Consider the following 12,729-nt stretch of genomic DNA (forward strand, 5'->3'; position numbering starts at 1 on the left):
CTGTGCATTTAGAACAGGTTTTTGTTTCACCTACAGGCTCGTTTACCTGAGAAATAAACTCAGCTCGTTTGGTGACTGGTCGGAACAGCTGCCGGACTAAAACCACCAACACAGTTAGGTTGAGGTTAGGCAGTGACAAAGGTTTCTACTTTAAAACTCTGTGCTTCTAATCCGATTTTAATCATTCATTACTTAAACTTCTGGAGCTGTCACCGTCCAGCAATGTCATGAAGCTGAGACCACACTTACCAACTTATTTTCCAGCACGGCACATCATATTAGAGTTTTGCCTTACTACACCACATCAGACGCCAGCAACCGGACATCAACAAACTGGTTGTTCGGAAGATGCACCATGGTCGATTCAGCAAAGAAACCCAAGAAGACATTATCTGTAGAGAGTAGAAGAGAAATAGAAACAGAGCAAGAAAGAAGACTTGTCAAGATCAGGCCGACTTTTACTTGTTGGAGAGTTCTCAGAGAGGAGACAGGAAGCAAATAGATGCTGATTGAGCCGTCGTTAGGGGCAACAATGTGTGAAAATTTGAAGGTACGTTCTAGCTGTGATTTTTGAAGTATTATCTTATCCAAATAGCACTTATAGGACTGATTTTTATTTCAAGGCGACTTCCGAACATCTTTTATGGACATCTATTGTAATTAACTAAAATATTTTTACAGACACAGCGTTGCTGCGCTGTTAAATGTCTTGACATCCAGTTGTGAAGGACCTTAAGGATCATGACTTCTGTTTTCTGTGGGGCGGAAGAGCTTGATGTAGCAGACAGAGTGGGCCTTCAGCAAACATCAATACCCCCCTCCTCCCACCAAAACGTGAATTCTTCCGCCTTCCTATTGAACCACTCAACCTTTCTATCCACACTGCCCCATCTTAAGCTTTCAGCTCAAACAAACACATGCATGCACAGACACACATCACTCCATGGTGCTCAGATGGCGCCGATCGTTGCCCCGCTCCGAATGGAAAGCCCCCTCCCATCCTCAATCTTCTATTACAGAAAAACAGGGATTTCTTCATGGTGGACCTACTTTTAGTGTTGTATTCCCCCAAGCTCACAAGCATACCAATTTCACCAGTGGTGGGGGTGGGCGGGGGTGTAGAAATCCTGGCAATCAGGGATGTCTCGGCAAACGGCATTATGTTTTCTGTTTGTTTGTTTGGCCAGTCTCAATCTCATTTTCTCCCATGAACCCTCGTTTATTTTTGCTTCTTCCTGGAGTTTCTGCAGCCCTCTCCTTGCCAGTCTTACAGACAGCAATCAAAACCACTAATGGCATTCTCAGGGACATTAATCTGAGCCCCAAGTAAACATAAAGTACTATTATGTCTCAATTATCCCTGATGGTGACTGCTTCTGCAGGAGAAAATCTTTGAAGGGGCATGATGATGATGATCATAGGAAATTCTTTGGTTGGCAAATGTATGTAATCCAGCATGTGTGTCGGTGGACTGTTTCCATCACCGAGCATTTAGCAAACTTTACAGCATTTGTGGCTTTTTCTTCTCTGTACCCAGAGTGAATGTGCGTAACAGACATGACCTTTGTTTATACAAGCTGTTTGTCATTAACGCAGTCAAATACATACCTGAAAGTACCAATCAACACATTTCTGTACTTTTCCTGTGTTCCATTGTGAGAATCCTCCTTCATAGTGGAAGTTAATGACATTTATTTATTATAAACCCACATTACTCTCGTCACTCTCACTGGAATTAAAATTAATGTAAATTCACTCATCCTGTAGTTATCTTTGATGCTTTTTAGAGTTTTTCTTTTGGTTCCACCCTCTGCCGAAGACTTTCGCTTTGATTCACAGGCATTTTCATTGATTTCCAGTTAACCAGTAGGCACAGGAGAAATAAGCCAAATCTGCAGCTAGTTCCTACAGACACAGAGGATGGCCATGTTTGATCATATTTAAAAATTATCATCTTACAGTGACACATTAACAAGAATTATTTCTTTTACATAGCAGAATAATTGAGTTAAGTTTCATTATTTTCATAAACTGATATAATAAAAGTTGTTTACCATTTCCTATTTAAAGGGAAAATGCACATTAATCATCTTGATGTTTAAATATTAATTGTAAATTTCCCAAAGTTAGCAAACTATCTAATTTTCATTTGTAGTCCCCCTGCAGGTCAACACAACATCAAACATTACACGCAAAACACAGATGACTTGGGTTTTTTTTTTTAAATATAAAACAGCATAATAAGTTGTTAAAAATGTATAGTTGGCTTGTTATTTATGAAAGCAAGTGTGATCACGTTTAATCCATTTTTTCTTTTAAAGGGCTTTTTATTACACAAAGTATCAATGAAATGTGCAACACTAATTCAACATGTTTTGTTTTACTATCCCATACCCAACAAAATACATAACACAAACAAACAAATAATAAGTAATAAATAATAAATAAATAAGTAATAATGATAATAATAATAACAATAATAATAATTTTAAAAACTTCATCCATTTTTTTAAATGTCTTTTTGAATTGGACTTCAGGAAAACTATTACAAATAAGCAGACATAAACCTTACTGTCATGGATTCCTACCAGAAGTGAATATCACACATAAAGTCTGATACTAACAGTTTATTTCTCACCCCTATCGTATCATGATCTGTCATTATCATAACCAGTTACAATAAAATCTGGCGAAGATGAAGAGAAAACAAGAAAATTAAACTAGCAAAAACAAGCATTGTAATCGAAAGATAATGTGCAAAAAGATTTAATGATAGCAGGAAAAGCCAATCTTGGCTTCTTTAGGTTCCAGTTCTTGTTCTTTCCTAAATATTTTAACTGTCCTCCAAGCATTTTCACAAAGAAATACTCATAACTTGATCCATGCTTTTGTGGAAATGCTTTGTAATCATTTTAACACATGAACACATTTTTCTTGCCGTTCCCATGTGCGGCTTCACACAGAGCCGAGAGGATGTAGCGGCCGTCTACAGTGTGCACGACATGATGCAAACAGGGCTGTGGAAATTGTTGCTTTTTCATGACGGCACATGGAGAATGACTCCCTGAAAGGCTCATGTATATGAATGCATCCGCTATATGAAAGAGCAAGTGGGACAAAACATACAGTTCAGAGGAAGAGTGGAGAAACTCTTGCCGGCTTGCACACATGCCGTAAATACTTTAAGAGCTCTTGGAAGCAATGCGACAGAGATTCACACTCACTTCCAATCTTTTGGAAATGTTTCAGGACTGCAGTGTTTGTGTTGAAGGAGCTTAAATGTAAAATTTGATAAGTGGAACATGAGCTGATCTCCAATAAAGATGAAGTTAGAGAAAATAGATGTAAACAAAACATTAATTTAAATATTTTAAGCAAGATCAAAGAACAAAAAACAAGCTAAAATATGCATAATTCATTTGTATTGAATATATAAGTTAACTACTGATGCTGGTTTATTGTTGCCAGAGTGTAGGTTCTTTGTTTTCACTAACATACCTTTCAATGTTCATATATTCGTAGAAAGCATCTAAAGATGGCAAGTCTAAAAACACTACAGTTTATGTTTGGCCATATTGCTGTATCCATGCAGGCCAGGAGATGCTGATCTCATCAAGGCTTCATAAATACTCTGCAGCACTTTAAGCAGCTGTCTTGTTCTTTTGTCACCCAAATAGAAAAGTAAGACCCTTTAAAGCAACAGCAGCTATAAGAAAACCAAGTCTTTCTGGGTCGTGATGTCCTCAGTTTGTAATATAATCAAGACACAGCAGGAGAAAGATGAGCAAACCTGAGCAGTGTGTTACAGTGCAGCAACTCCTACACAAAAACTGCAATATGTCAAGAATTATTGATCTGAGAAGAAACCTTTCCTGTATTTTTACCGCAAAGTTCAATGTCACGGCTGAAAAATGAACATCTGAACTTGACTGGTGAAGTTTAATAGATTATTTTGGCTGCTTTGAGCAAAATAACAGGAAAAAAACATGATTATTGTGCCCTGAGATGACATTGTTGTGAAGTGGCGCTGTACAAATAAAACTGAACTGAATGGAATTGAATGATGCATTGCTTTTGTATTGCAGCCAGTCCATCTCTTAACATTTTGTTCACTTATAGTTTAGGGAAGAATGGATTCCCTTGAATTTTGGTAGGCAAGAATCACTGTTTACAGTACTGTTAACAGCACAACCATCATCTTAAAAATCCTCCAATCACAACTTTTTACATCATCCTGATGGAACAGGGATCAAAACATGAAGCATCATACTACCCAAACTTTTACTTTAGACTATTTCTAAAATATAAAACCCTCAAAATTCAATTTATAAGTTTTGAAAAGTGAAGTTAAAGCTTTAAGCAGTGCTGAAAGCCTTCACAACTTGGTGGCCCTCGCCTACTGCCCTATGATGGTGCTCTCACTGTGTAGTTTGGTGCCAGTTGATGAGTCGAAATAATTTCATGTTTCATGGTCATTCTTACAGGTCATTCTTACGATCTTACAGGGACCGGTATCTCAAAACGTTTTAGGCTTTAACCAAAAATCGCTTCAGTATATACCCAGCACAATGAATCTGTAGGACTTTACTCAGATAAGACCAAGTGACGAACTTCCTGTTGGTATTTAATCACTCCAGGAATGTTTTCATGAATCCTGGTATGCAGAATATGTGTACCAAATCTCAGAGATTTTTTCCCCAAACATTCAAGAGACCCCCAAAATATGAAATTTTATGAATTCTCTAGGGGGCAAATGCAAACTTTTGAGAATGCAGAGACACCATCATCCCCTCAAAGACAACACTGACAAACTTACAGAATAGTAAAAAGCTACCAGTAAAACAGGCCATTGCATCACCTTGTAGTTTGTCATGACGCAACAGAAAAGCAAATAATTGTTGGTTGTGCTGTAATGACGTTAACAAGTTGTCTGAAAATGGGTGAAATGCCTCTTAGAACTGCTGGCTGTAATTCACATGAAACAGCAAAATACTGGTGTGCAGAGTGGTGCAATCCCCGCGACCATTAATTGGACTAAGCAGTTCACCGACTGACAGCAAAAATACTATCAAGGTTTGCAAGGTGATGGTTGCCTAGCAACATTATAAAGTGTCATCAAAAATCTTGTTCTGAATTAATCTCTAGTGAAACATAAACAGCGAAGGTCCGCTGCCAAAAGAGCACCGTCAGCATAAAAACAAAACATGACATCTGCAAACTCTTTCCATCCAGCATGACACAGCTGAGGACCAGATATCCCAAATCCCAGTCCGGTTCTGGCTCTGATTTCTGTTGCTTCAGCATGAGTCCCATCTCATCCCTTTCACACAACTGTATATATGCCAGATAAAAGAATAGCACTCTCATACGAGATGACTTCACTGGCATCCCTGCATTTGTCTATACTTTCTGGGTAGTGTTTGGCTGACCTGCCTGGCTGATTGGAGAAGAAACGCAGAAGGTTATGATGGTCTGCTGCACTTAGTTCTCTCCCTCCACCACCTTTTGTGATGCTGATGACTGTGTTTCTGTTCCAAATTGTTCCATCCAATCACAAATAATGTACACTTAGTCAAAAAGAAGAAAAAATTTCTAATATAGCAGGAAGCGAGTGAACAACTGGCCAGTTAATATTGAAAAGAAATTATGCTTACACCCTAAAGATGTGTGATCATAAACATCCCGTTGGGTAATAAGATCTTAAATTAGCTTATTAAAGAACTTTTAGGACAAACATTAGTGCTCCTCTTCCTTTGCTAAACTTAACTACCCTACATCTAACTTAAATTTTATCTTCCTGAAATATATATATGAAATATCTGCATACGTTAGTTAGTATTTAGTATCTTAACATGCCACTAAATGCTAACACCTGCATATGTCACTTAGCATTTAGCATCTTAACACGCCACTAAATGCTAACACCTGCATATGTTAGTTAGCATGTAGCATCTTAACACGCCACTAAATGCTAACACCTGCATATGTTAGTTAGCATGTAGCATCTTAACACGCCACTAAATGCTAACACCTGCATATGTTAGTTAGCATGTAGCATCTTAACATGCCACTAAATGCTAACACCTGCATATGTCACTTAGCATTTAGCATCTTAACACGCCACTAAATGCTAACACCTGCATATGTTAGTTAGCATTTAGCATCTTAACACACCACTAAATGCTCACACCTGCATATGTTAGTTAGCATTTAGCATCTTTACATGGCGCTAAATGCTAACACCTGCATATGTTAGTTAGCATTTAGCATTTTAACACGCCGCTAAATGCTAACACCTGCATATGTTAGTTAGCATTTAGCATCTTAACATGCCATTAAATGCTAACACCTGCAAATGTTAGATAGCATTTATCTTACCACGCCACTAAATGCTAACACCTGCATTTGTTAGTTAGCATGTAGCATCTTAACACGCCACTAAATGCTAACACCTGCATATGTTAGTTAGCATTTAGCATCTTAACACACTGCTAAATGCTAACACCTGCATATGTTAGTTAGCATTTAGCATTTTAACACGCCGCTAAATGCTAACACCTGCATATGTTAGTTAGCATTTAGCATCTTAACATGGCACTAAATGCTAACACCTGCATATGTTAGTTAGCATGTAGCATCTTAACATGCCACTAAATGCTAACACCTGCATATGTCACTTAGCATTTAGCATCTTAACACGCCACTAAATGCTAACACCTGCACATGTTAGTTAGCATATAGCATTTTAACACGCCACTAAATGCTAACACCTGCATATGTTAGTTAGCATTTAGCATCTTAACACACCACTAAATGCTCACACCTGCATATGTTAGTTAGCATTTAGCATCTTTACATGGCGCTAAATGCTAACACCTGCATATGTTAGTTAGCATTTAGCATTTTAACACGCCGCTAAATGCTAACACCTGCATATGTTAGTTAGCATTTAGCATCTTAACATGCCATTAAATGCTAACACCTGCAAATGTTAGATAGCATTTATCTTACCACGCCACTAAATGCTAACACCTGCATATGTTAGTTAGCATGTAGCATCTTAACACGCCACTAAATGCTAACACCTGCATATGTTAGTTAGCATTTAGCATCTTAACATGCCATTAAATGCTAACACCTGCAAATGTTAGTTAGCATTTATCTTACCACGCCACTAAATGCTAACACCTGCATATGTTAGTTAGCATGTAGCATCTTAACACGCCACTAAATGCTAACACCTGCATATGTTAGTTAGCATGTAGCATCTTAACACACTGCTAAATGCTCACACCTGCATATGTTAGTTAGCATTTAGCATTTTAACACGCCGCTAAATGCTAACACCTGCATATGTTAGTTAGCATTTAGCATCTTAACATGCCATTAAATGCTAACACCTGCAAATGTTAGATAGCATTTATCTTACCACGCCACTAAATGCTAACACCTGCATATGTTAGTTAGCATGTAGCATCTTAACACGCCACTAAATGCTAACACCTGCATATGTTAGTTAGCATTTAGCATCTTAACATGGCACTAAATGCTAACACCTGCATATGTCACTTAACATTTAGCATCTTAACACGCCGCTAAATGCTAACACCTGCATATGTTAGTTAGCATTTAGCATCTTTACATGCCACTAAATGCTAACACCTGCAAATGTTAGTTAGCATTTAGCATCTTAACACACCACTAAATGCAAACACTTGCATAAGTTAGTATTTGCTTTTTTTCCGAGTCTCTGCTTGCTAATAAAAGTTCTGTCTTCTTTGTTAGATGTTGTCTGCTGTGGTGCAAATACACAGTCTGCAGCTGCTGTCTATGTGATCAAAACAGAAATGTTGAGAGAATGTAATAGATAAGTATTTGATCCTTAAGAGTGACAGTTTTGATTGCATATTCCTTTAAGAATTCCTTGTAAACCTGACAGAAGGTGTTGTATGGCGTTCCTTTACACAGAAGGAGCCTTCAGATTCATCAGGATCATTTCTCTCAGCTCCTTCAGCTCTGGTTACCACTTTCAGAAAGCTTAAAGGATTTAGTTTTGCTGTTTACTGCAGCTGCTGGTTCACACTAAGCACAACTATGTTAGTATCATCACCACCTGGCAGACAAGGCTTCCCTGGCACTGTGCTGACTTGGAGTCTGCCAGGACGATGTTATTATCACTCTGCTGCACTTCGACTTGTGGCAGATGTGGAATTTATTGACACCCTCATTACACCAAATCAGTTCCAAACCTAACAAATTCACATTTTAAGGGGTTTTAACTAGTTTTAATGAACTCCTTCATTATATCAGACATGATTTACTGTAGTTGACATGTAGTAGGAGTTATATGCATTTAAGACACTGCAGAACATATGCCATTTTCCCATCACGCGCCCCCCGTCAACGGCTAATCCGGCCTCCATCTTGTATCCTAACTGACCTGTTGGCTCTCTCCAGCGAGCAAAAGATGATCTTACATTTGCTAAGTTTACATGGGAGCTTTAATTCCTGTTTTATTCCAAATAAAAGTGAATTCCGCTTTAAACTGATGAAAAATGACCATATAAACACTTAATTCCTAATGCTAATTTCTTTTCGGAATTAAACTAAATTCCGATGTAAATAGCTGGTTTATTCGCATTTTAATGAACAAACTATTTAATTCCTCTATCATGTAAACATTAATTCCGCTCTAAGTTAATTTCAGTCGTTCTGCACATGCTCGTTACCTCGTCCTGTCCCGATAACGCACGTTGTTTTGCCTCCCGTGTTTGGTGGTCTATCTTTCTTCTCCTTCTCAGTTGCTGCAAAAAGTGAAGTAGTATTGGTATTTTTTATGTAGTTTTTTCAAGATACTACTGAAAAGACGAGAAGCAGGGGGACAACTTTGTTTATTTTCGGTATAGGTCATACCTCATGCACCCTCTTTCCAAGAACCCTTCCCAACTCGCCGCTCTAAAGAGGAATTAAGTAAGGACATGTTTCATGTAAACCTTCATTTGTAATTATTATTTTCATGTAAACTTGTAAGAGAACACATGATTTCGAATTATTAATTCCGAATTAAAAAAACACCATGTACCCATCGCCAATGACTATTGTCTTCTCCCTTCCTCTCTTTTAATCTTCTTGTGTTTCTTTTCCTAATCAGTGACATTGTTTGTTCAAAACAGTCAGTTCCTTATTATACCATGAAATTTTGCCGCAACGTCATGTCGTCTCCCAGATGTAAAAATTATGTAGACACTGCTGGGTAGCAACGGCTGCAGAAATGCACGATAGATTTCACCGTGTCATCGAACAAGTCTGGAACGTGGAGTTGTAAGGCCTAAAAGTTACATAGTGCGTTTATTAGTTAAAAATGCTGTTTATCACAGGTTCTTTCATATTGTGATCTTAGGTTTTTTAATGGCTTCAAGAATCACTTTTATTAGTCAATCATTATGTAAATGTTCAAAAACGTCCATGTCTTTCACAGAAAAGTACCAAGACAGCGATGGAGCTGGGAAGGACCTTTGCCACCCTCTTCTCTGACATCTCCTTCAGGCAGAAGCTCCTGGAAACTAAGACACAGGAGGAGTTTAAAGAGGCTTTGGTGTTCCAGATGCACCAGCTTACAGCAGCCAACCAGCAGCCCACTGCTCTGGGGAAGGAGGAGACCGACCCTCGTGGTCACAAACCTCTCAAGGTAGGACTCTATAACCATTTTTAGGATATTCTGAAGTATTGACTCATAGTACAAGGTCTGATTTTCATGACTATATGGAGGACATCAAATGTTCTGTCACAGATTTGGCTGAAAAAGGCAAAAATTTACAGAACTTTGCAAAAGGAGCAGCTTCTTTCAGTCACTCCCTGAACAAAACAACGAGGAGAAAGTTTGGATCGTTTCTTTCTACAGGACTATTTCAGATCATTAATAGTCTTTCTAGAACAGCCTCCAGGTTGTACAACAGTATTTCAGGTGGATTGAGGTCAACAATCTGATTTGAACCTTTCCAAAACAGTTTATTTATTTTCTATACTTCTAGTAGCTGTCTGAACCATAAGCCAACCTTGAGGGGAAAAGAAAACATTTTCAATAATTGCAGTGGACATCCACAAGAGGAAAATAATTTATTTCTAGAAATATGGTCATGGGGCTCATATTTTTACTCCACATCAGCCCAAACTGGAACAGCTGGTTGGTCAGAACATTTTCATCTTCATCAAGTCGGTTTTAAAGTCTTTCTATAATGTCTACTTTCCATCCCTTCTTCTTCTCAGCATGCTGTGTTCATAATCGGTAATTATTTTAGGTTCTTACGGCCTCCATGCACCTTTTTTACTTTCTCTAGGTGTAAAACAATGGTCGACACAGAAACGCGGCTTTTGTTTTGTTGTAACGCCCAACCTCTCCTCGGCTGCAGGTTAATGATTGCTGTCCTGTGTAGTCTTTAAATATGTTGTCGACACATTGATGTCAGTCTCATTTATTGTTTTTCTTTTGTCCCATAACATTTTGGAGAATTTTGCAGTCGTGTTTCAGGAATTTTGGGGGGGGTTTTGTTGTTGTTGTTGTCTTTTGTTTGTTTGTTTAAACCCTTTTTTAGGATTGCTCATTGAACCTCTACATGATGCTAATTTTCTCTGAATTTCTTACATTTGTGGACATTTCCTCTATTTTTGATTTACATGTTCAGAAAATAAAACAGCTAATTATATTTTCAGAGTTACTAAAGCTCGTCTCTGGAGTGGTAGCCTGTACAGTATCGCTACTGTACCGTAGTTTGTACCCTTATAAATGCCAGCGTTGTACCTGTGTGGGCTGTTATGTACAGTTTATAACTTTTATAACTCTTCTGTTACAAATAAATATTTTATTTTCTGAGTATACAGAAGCCGTTCCCAACTTTGTGCACTTCTATAATCTAAGGTCCCATTAAAGGTATAATGGTCAAGGCCCAACACTTCTTTAGGAGCTTTTTGTTAGTAACTGGTATTGAAAAGTGTGCATCACAGGTTCTGGTTCTTGTTCAGCCCATTTCTATATATCTTAACATTGTGCTAGTTTCCTCCTCATGTTACAGTTGAAGCATTTCCTTCTTATTCTCATATCCCTCACTAACTTTAACATCATCGTCGCTTTTCTCCACTGTCAAGACAATTTTTTTTTTTTTATTCCTCTCTACCTCTTGCTCTCCTTTCTTAAATCCCTATAATTACCGCTCTTCCTCTCCTTCCTGGTCGAACGGCTCGAGTCCTCCATCTTTTCTCTCTCCCTAATCAATCAGCATCAACTTCTGCCAGGCCTCCTCAGTGGGTAAATGACCTTACATCTCTCACAGTCCTGTCAGATTCCTCCCACCCTTTAGCTACACTTGCACGCACGCACGCATGCACACACACACATTTGATCAGCACGCTGCCAAAGAAGCTTTACTCAATGTCACGGACCCCCCATCACCTCCTAATGTTGCCTTGACAGGCCATGGCTCCCAGACATGTGGTTTTTTTTGTTAAAGCGAGGGATTTTGCTAGGTGTTTATCCCGGGGCTTGAAAAGCTCAGCGGCAGCCAGCCAAGGAGATCGGCAGGAATATTTAGAGAATGACAAACGGAGGAAAAGGTGGAAGAGGAATTTTAGTGGAGTTAGTTGGAGCAGGTAGAATTAACAGCAAGCAGACGATGATGAAATCAAACAAAAAGCCTCTTCCTCTCTCCACATCCAAAACTAACATCAGACCACCCAAACACCAATCGCCTTCCTGTACTTAAAGAAAGAATACAAAGGATGCTGCGTTTTTATGTTTCTCCTTTCCATTGTCTCACTCCAGTCACCATTCAGAATGAATGGTAAACAGGTGGACAGTAATTCCTCTCTGAGACTTTTGTTTATCAAACCTGAGCCAAACGCTGGTGATCAGGGCCCCCCCACACACACACACACACACACACACACACACACACACACACACACACACACTCTCTCAGACACTCTTGTAATAATAAATGATTTCATGATGTATAGGGGTTTAATGGTTGAACAGGCATGTGTGGCTTCATAAAAGTAGCCAGCTTGCTCCAAGAGGAAAGAAACGTTGATGCCATTGTTTGTTTTTGTCTTGTTTACGTTAAACTGCTTTGTTCTGCAAAAACACCATCAAAACTTTTTAAGATGACAAATGAGGCAGGAATGATTTTCCCAGGAGATTTTCCTGCTCAGCTCATTTCCATCTAACCGTGTAAGGACATGTTCAATGAGGAAATTAAACACATGCTAATTGGATCATTTAATAAGCTTAATCAGGACTTGAGATTCACTCCCCGCCTGGTGTAACCTGGACGCTCAACCTCTTTATGTCTCCTCTTAAATCACATGCTTCTTTCCCAAATGTCCCTCTCATGAACTCACTAAAAATACCTTAAATCTTCCATCCGTCACTGTTGCCGTCATCTCTCTGTCATTCTTCATCACACAGGATTGTAAGAAATGAGCAGCTAAATCCAACCATGCTGCTCTGCGTGCTCTGTTTGGGATTACACAATTTATTTGAGGGCTACCTCATTAATGCCAATGACTCAAATGATCTTTCAGAGAGCCCCCATGTGGAATCACCAGTACCTAAAGTGAATCATCAAATGGGCCACTTTCCATGTAAATGTGCCATTGTCCGCAGCAGAGAGCAGAGAATGCCAGCATTTAGAGCTGGACGTGGCCTCAGGGAACTTAGACTTTTTTTGGAAATTA

At 38.8% G+C, this 12,729-nt stretch overlaps 1 protein-coding gene across 1 annotated transcript in view; it reads left to right on the top strand.

Moving 5' to 3' along the window:
• slc4a11 (solute carrier family 4 member 11) overlaps positions 1-12,729 on the top strand; it is a gene marked incomplete at its 5' end in the record, with an annotated part of 161,488 nt that overhangs the window by 115,986 nt on the left and 32,773 nt on the right. Inside the window, one exon of the mRNA XM_079262670.1 lies at positions 9,479-9,688. Within this exon, the coding sequence (XP_079118796.1) occupies positions 9,479-9,688 (210 nt within the window). The remainder of the gene's footprint in view (positions 1-9,478; positions 9,689-12,729) is intronic.

This window comes from Telmatherina bonti (genome assembly GCF_933228915.1).
Source record: "Telmatherina bonti genome assembly, chromosome: 22".
NCBI classification, from domain to species: Eukaryota; Metazoa; Chordata; class Actinopteri; order Atheriniformes; family Telmatherinidae; genus Telmatherina; species Telmatherina bonti.